This window comes from Sceloporus occidentalis, unplaced genomic scaffold (assembly GCF_023333645.1).
Source record: "Sceloporus occidentalis isolate IW3139 unplaced genomic scaffold, rSceOcc1.0.p SCAF_132, whole genome shotgun sequence".
NCBI classification, from domain to species: Eukaryota; Metazoa; Chordata; class Lepidosauria; order Squamata; family Phrynosomatidae; genus Sceloporus; species Sceloporus occidentalis.
Genome location: NW_028317112.1, coordinates 1996550 through 2004236, shown reverse-complemented (window position 1 = coordinate 2004236; position 7687 = coordinate 1996550). Strand labels below are relative to the sequence as shown.

At 41.7% G+C, this 7687-nt stretch overlaps 1 protein-coding gene across 1 annotated transcript; it reads left to right on the top strand.

Annotated features, from left to right (window-relative positions):
• The first annotated feature begins 6539 nt into the window (after positions 1 to 6539).
• On the top strand, positions 6540 to 7448 carry LOC149281452 (beta-1,3-galactosyltransferase 5-like). The gene has a single exon (XM_089499303.1). The coding sequence runs from the start codon at positions 6540 to 6542 to the stop codon at positions 7446 to 7448; it is 909 nt and encodes a 302-aa protein (XP_089355429.1).
• Positions 7449 to 7687: the final 239 nt, after the last annotated feature.

The following is a 7687-nucleotide window of genomic DNA, read 5'->3' as shown; positions in this document are numbered from 1 at the left end:
TTCCTCTCCTTGTAGCTGGTCTTCTTCCCTTCGCTCTGGCAGCTGCTCCTCCACAGGCACAGAGTCCCCGCCTGGGCAGAGACACAGTTTGCAGGCTACAGACACAAGTTTAATTATTTCAAACATGCATTACAGCTACGCTGAGTTAATACACCAGCTGTTGAGACTACATTTTCCATGACTCTCAGCCAGTCTGGTATGTTAAGCATCATGAGAAATTGTGGACCATACATTTGGTTGGCTGAACATGATGAGAAACGAGTGCCAAATATTAGCCACAAAACTGCAAAACTACCAAGTGTCCCATTCTGGTTCCCCTTTTTACTGCCCTCTTTTTGTAATCCCCTTAGAATGCTACACTACACAACATTAACCTTTATTGACTGCGACTCCCATGATGGTGAGCATCCAACATTGCTAGTCGGTTGTTATGGGAATAGTAGCTGTAACTGTAGAATGGGAAAAAAAATACTAAAACTGTCCTGTAAACGAGAAGAAAGAAGTAAGAAAAACAAGAGAAAAAGAGTAAAGGCTGACATTGTATAATTAATGTACAGAAACATTTTCAGTTGCAGTGAGATGCAAAACACTTTTTTTCACACTTGATGGTACATGGTACATGGTACAATCATTTTTAGTATCCTAAGTATGCAGTATGCAAGTTGGAGGTGGAATAATAAATAATAAACAGCAGACCGGTTGGGTTAGTATTTCAATGTGGGTGTTTTCCACGGGTTGTGAAGGGTGAGTAATACATATATATATATATACACACAAAGTGCTACTCAGTACACTACTGAGTAATAATGGGTCTATCCGCGTAGCAAAGCAGAAAAATGGAAATGAAAATGGGTAACGGATAGAGAAGAGTCACACAGTCTGGAGCGGAATCCTTCACAATCTACACCGCTGTGATCATATTTAAGACTCCCAATGGGTGCTTTTGCCACTAGTATGTTATGGTTGATATCCCTGCTTGAACGCAGGTGACTTATTTAAGACAAGTCAAGGTTTCCATGAGGGCCGGTATTAGAGCGCTACTCTAGAGTATTAGAGTAACTATGCATCTGCCTTTACTCATGCTGGGGTTTTTTTGTAACTGGATTATATATTGCAGTGGTTTTCGAAGGGCCAAGCCTTGTAGTTATTATTATTTCTATATTTTATCTTCCGGTTATTTCTCTTTTGATCTCTCGGATAGATTCTCGTAAATCACTTTAGCTTCCGAAGACCGAGATGGATACGGAAACCATTACCTACGCCTGGACTGGAAGTTTTACCAGCGATAAATAATGTTCCAAGGACATCTCTTCCTTTTGAATCCTCCATGGAGTGAGAGGTATGAACGTCAACGTTACATGTAATGCGCTCATATAAACATCGCCTGTCTGCCCCGGAGGAATGCGCTTTGGGAAATGCAGACATCGTTACGCCAGTTGCTATGGAAACAACCAGACGGATAAAGAGAAACAGCTTCATGCCGTCAACCCTTGCTGGAGGCATCTAGGTGTCTTTTAGGGTCTAGGTGAAATGTTTGAGGAACCTCTCTCATACATAGTAGATAAAATGATACAGGGTAACGTGGAATACAAAAGAAAACAATTAAAAAGTAACTTTTTAAGAATTTCCTTAAGAAGCACAGTATGGAAAATACTTTATGGCAGCAGTCGTCTTCCTGTTCTTATGTCTCCCCCTCAGCTTTCACCGCACTTATTATGCTGATTTTTAGTTCAGGTCCCTCTCTATTTACCCAAATTCAGTGGAACTAGAGATAACGACCCTAAATTAGATTCAAGCCGATAGAATGCAACAAGGACATGTCATGGATTTGACTGTACGGCAGGGCCGGACTGGGAAATATCGAGCGGCCCTGTCACTTTAAGGCCAGCGGCCGCCTGAAGTTGGACGTGCGGCCACAAGACCGAATGCACAGCCGCGTGCTGCGATCATTGCACGGAACGGGCACAAGACTGCCTGCTACTATGCCATAAAAAAGTAAAGAAACGTTAAAAAATAAAATAAAAGCAACAAAAATTTAACGTTAGTGCTCTCTTTGCCAGGGATTGGTGCATGATTAGTGTCCAAATGCTCCTAGTGAACAGTGGCGTCGGCAGGGGGGGGCCAGAGGGGGCCATGGCCCCCCCTACATCATGCTGTGCCCCCCGGTGTGCCCCCCCAGTTGAAACGCCGGCTATTTTTTTATTTTTTTTTAATAGACCCGGAGGACAGAGTGAGAGGCGCCGAGCGGTTGCTGAGGAATAAGTTCTCAGCAACCGTTCGGCGCCTCTCACTCTTCTCCGCGACCGCGAGGCCTCTTCCTGGTTCGCAGTGCCGGCATTTCAAGCCGAGCGCCGGTATATGTCGTCATATCCGGCGCCCAGCAGTGAAGCCGGCAGAACCAGGGATACAGAGACCTCGCGATCTCACCGCTGGACAAGCCCAAGGTAAGTGAACTTCAAAGGGGGGGTTAGGAGGGGGTTAGAGAGTCAGAAGAGGTAGGAAGTGAGAAGGGGTAGATAAGGATAGATTGGGAGGGAGAGGGGGTAGATAGGATAGATTGGGAGGGAGAGGGGGGTAGATGGGATAGATTGGGAGGGAGAGGGGGGTAGATGGGATAGATTGGGAGGGAGAGGGGGGTGGATGGGATACATTGGGAGGGAGAGGGGGGTACATAGGATAGATTGGGAGGGAGAGGGGGTACATAGGATAGATTGGGAGGCAGATGTGGTAGATAGAGAGGCAGTTGTGGTAGATAGGGAGGGAGAGGGGGTAGATAGGATAGATTGGGAGGGAGAGGTCTTTATGGGACAAAAACGGCGTACGTTCAGCTGTTTGGGGACAAAGTTGACATAATGTGTAACTTAGGTGCTGGTCAGGTTCTATGTGGGCAGTGTGGACACCAGGGTTGGCTTTGGGGTGTGTGACCAGTGATCTATGCCTGTAATTTAGGGGGTTTTATCTATACCTTTAATGCAGAGTTTATATGTAATTTCCAATTGATTTATATCTGCAAAGCTGAGTTTTGTGTCATTCTGTTCATCTGTATCGCCTATATTTCCATACATTATTAATGTTTACCTGCAAATATAGGATTTGCATGTCTTATTCAGTTGATTAATACCTGGAGTGCTGTTTCCATGTGTTGATTATTTGATCTAAACCTTCAGTGCTGAGTGTACATGTGATTTCCAGTTGATATATACCTGCAATGCTGGGTTTGTGTGTTCTGTTGGTTTATACCTGCAATGCTATGTTTCCATACATTATTTATGTATACCTGCAAATACAAGTTTTTTTTTTAAATCTCATTCAGTTGCATGTGCTGTTTCCATGTGTTGTTTATTTGATCTATACCTGAACTACAGGGTGTAAGTAAAAGAACGCTATGGTTTAGTGAATGAGGGGACAAAGGGACTCTGGGGATGATTACAGGGGAGAGGACCTCTCAATGTCACGGTGCAGTCAGAAGGAGGGAACACTGCACTGACTCTCACTGTCTTCCCCTGATCTGCAGTCAGTGTGGCAAATATATTGGCTGCAGGGGCTAATATTAATATATATCGGAAGCTGGGACTAATGTTTATATATATCGGCAGCAGGGGCTAATATTAATATATATTGGCTGCAGGGCCTATTATCAATAAATATTGGCTGCAGGGGCTAATATTTATATATATTGGCTGCAGGGACTAATACTATATATCGGCAGTAGGGGCTAATATTAATATATGTTGGCAGCAGGGTATAATTTGTATGTATATCGGCAGCAGGGTATATTATAAGTATGTATCCGCAGCAGGGGCTAATATTAATATATATCCGCAGCAGGGGTTAATATTAATATATATCGGAAGCAGGGTGTAATATTTCTATATATCGGAAGCAGGGTGTAATATTGCTATATATCTGCAGCAGGGTCTAATATTTATATATATTGTCAGCAGGGGCTAATATTAAAGAATGAAAAATAACTGTCACTTTAGCTGTTATTTTGAAATCATATTTTAATCACAGTCTTTACTTCAAAGAGATAAGTGCATATTATGTAGTTAAAAATGCACGTCTAACGTGTGTGTGTGTGTGTATATATATATATATATATATATATATATATATATATATATATATATATAGTGTATATGTACCGTTTTATAATTGGCCCCCCTACTTTGGTCCCTGGCCCCCCATGTGCCCCCCCTAAATATGAAACCTGGAGACGCCACTGCTAGTGAAACACTTCTTTCTAAAAATATATACTTTTGAGTGTGTATTTTGTGCTGGTGGGCTGCTAAACAGTCGGAAATGAAAGATAGGCGTTGCAATAATAAAATTTGAAACGTTTGGATAAGAGAACAGGCATGTTCCATTTTGTGTCCCGTAACAAAACCTATGCACGTTGGGGGTTTTGACATTCAAGACATATTTTTTGGCATTTACGTTAACTGAACTGATCTGGGGACCTTTTATGATATTAAAATAAATAAAATAAAGTATTTTCATTATTTGAATGTATTATTCATACTTAATGTTGGACTTTACATCTAAATTAAAGAAAGCTCTATCTGCATGAAAAATAAAAAAAAATGCTGATGAAATACCCTCAGTAAAGAAGGAGTTAAAGTACTCACGGAGGGTTAGGGTTACTCACAGGGAAATTAGACCGCACTTAATACAGCACAGAACAGCACAGGGTTAAAACTGAAACATATTAATCAAATGGGTACACAAAGCTCAAAAAGCTATTTGCCTGATTCCCATTACAGCGGAAACATTTAATCACGACAGTCACCAAGCGGCTATTTGGCATCGCTTTCTATTATTAATATTTATATATATTTTAGGTTTATCTGTTTGCTTGCTTATTTATTTAATGTATTTATGTATTTTATTTATTTATTTATGTATTTATTTACATACAGGCATACACTGTGATCCAGCCAGTATTGGAATTATATCCTTCATTAAAAATGGTGAGTATAACGTAATGATAAAAAAATTAATAAAATCGCATAGCAAGAAAAAAATACATTTAAAAAAATATACCGTATTTGCTCGATTATAAGACGAGGTTTTTTTCATAGCAAATGCTCTGAAAAATACCCCTCGTCTTCTAATCGGGGTCGTCTTCTAATCAGACCTCAAATAGAGGTCTGATTATGAGACTAAGATCCAGATCCCCCGCACCGCTGCAGGGGACCTGGATCCTCCTGTCTCCCCCCCCCCATTTAACACCCCCCCACACACACTTACCGGTGCTTCCTGCTGTATTGACGGGGCAGGGGGTTGACGTCTACGCGATCCGCGTAGACAACGTCCGCTGCAGCCGGAAGGAGGTGTAGCTAGCAGCGGGGGTTGTATGCGTCCGTCGCGGATACCTTCCCCGACTGTCAGAGATCAGAGTTCCCCTCTGAAGGAGACGTCAACCCGCTGCCTCGGCAATACAGCAGGAAATTGGAAGCACCGGTTAGTGTGTGTGTGTGTGTGTGTGTGTTTGTGTTAAATGGGGGCATAGGGCATTTCTGGAATGCCTTATACCCCTATATGCCACTCTGGCACTTAGGGGGTTAAAAGGCGTATTATGGGGCAGAGTGGCATATAGGGAGGTATAAGGCATTTCAGGAGGCAGCGTGGCGTTAAGGGGGCATTTAATAGAGCACTCTGCCTCCTGAAATGCCTTATACCTCCCTATATGCCACTCTGCCCCATAATATGCCTTTAACCCCCTAAATGCCAGAGTGGCATATAGGGGTATAAGGCATTTCTGGAGGCAGAGTGCTCTATACAATGCCTTTTAACTCCCTTAATGCCACTCTGCCTCCTGGAATGCCTTATACCTCCCTATATGCCACTCTGCCCCATAATATGCATTTTAACCCCCTAAATGCCAGAATGGGATATAGGGGTAAAAGGCATTTCTGGAGGCAGAGTGGCACATAGGGGGTCAAAAGGCATACCATGGGGCACAGTGGCATATAGAGGGTTAAAAGGCATATCATGGGCCACAGTGCCATATTGGTGTAGCAAGCCTGAGGGCAGATGTGCGTAACTGGGGGACAGGTTGGAAAATACAAGGAAATAAAAACAAAAAAAATATTTTTCTCAATCATAGCTTTTATTTAAAAAAATAGTTTACATGAATTAACATTTACTGGTAAAACTTTTCTCCTTTAGGGTCGTCTTATATTCAGGCTTTTTCTTTTTTTCCTAAGTTAATATTCAGATTTTGGGGGGTCGTCTTATAATCGAGCAAATACGGTATATTCCATGGAAGTTTCTTGTCTTTTTTTTTATTGTAGCAATGGGGTCTGAAGCCCCTGTTCAGGTACAAATCCTAGTGGCTATATGGTGAATTACAATTAAAACACAGATACCTCTGGTTCAAAATCTGCAAATAAAAGCAGTCCAGGAGGCAATTGCCCCCTTGCCCCTCTTGCCAGCTCCACCCTATTTGTATTTATTCTATATTAAATGTTAATATATATTTTTTTCAGACAACAAGACAAAAAGTGATTTTAGGAACGGTGTTATTTCTCGCCTGCATGGGAGTTTTTGGGATTTTCATAGAGGTACAGTTCTTGCAGTTTTGTACTTTTTGCTACCCGAGAGAAGTATCATTTACCCCCCCACGAGATCATACAAACAATTCAATTATTGTTTTGCCAAAAATAAACTGCAAGGAAAACCCTCCCTTCTTGCTGCTGCTGATAACGACCACCCATAAGCAAAAAGTTGCCCGCATGGCGATCCGAAACACATGGGGCAAAGCTGGAATAATAAAAGGCAAACGTGTGGCGACCTTATTCCTTCTGGGCGCGAGTCAAAAAGAAGACAAGGCGGAACAAGCCAACCTTATGGAGGAAAGTAACGTTTATAAAGACATTATTCAGGGAAGCTTCAAAGACGTATACTACAACCTAACCATTAAAACACTCATGGGCCTCGAGTGGATCCACAATTTTTGCCCGCAGGCGAGCTTTGCGATGAAAACTGACACGGACATGTTTGTCAACACGCCCTATCTCGTCCTTTTACTTATCCAAAAAAATGTAACCTCAGACTTCTTTACTGGTTTTCTAAAAATGAAAGATCACCCCGTACGGAATTTATTAAGCAAATGGTACATAAGCCAAAGTGAATACCCGGGCGAGGACTATCCGCCTTTTTGTTCCGGGACTGGGTACGTCTTCTCTGTAGACGTCGCCCTGAAGATCCACGATATCATGGATTCTGTCCCGTTCTTCAAACTGGAGGATGTCTACGTAGGGTTGTGTTTGGACAAACTTCAAATAACTTTACAGGAGCTTCACACGCAACAAACTTTTTTCCCGTGGAAAAAGCCTTTCTCAGTGTGCGGATATCAAAACATTGTAACTTCACACGGAGTAAGTCCCACCGAGATGGATATTTATTGGGAAGCCTTGGAGAGGTCAAAAGGTGAAAAATGCTAATAATAATAATAATAATAATAATAATAATAGAAAATGAGAACGAGAACAGCCTCGATTGGATATTATTGAGGTTTGGCTTTTTTTTGCCACACAATGCTGGAACTGTTCGACTTAAAATATTATTAGAAAAACTCAAGGGACATGAATTGGAAAAAAAAAGTGGCAACAAATATATCACAGAAAATGATATATTATCAGGAATATTATTGATTGAAGAGACCTAGTGTTGAAAGCTTGCA

What these genes read in the sequence shown, in the direction of transcription:
- LOC149281452 (XM_089499303.1), top strand. Translation starts at nt 6,540, where the DNA reads ATGGGAGTTTTTGGGATTTTCATAGAGGTACAGTTCTTGCAGTTTTGT.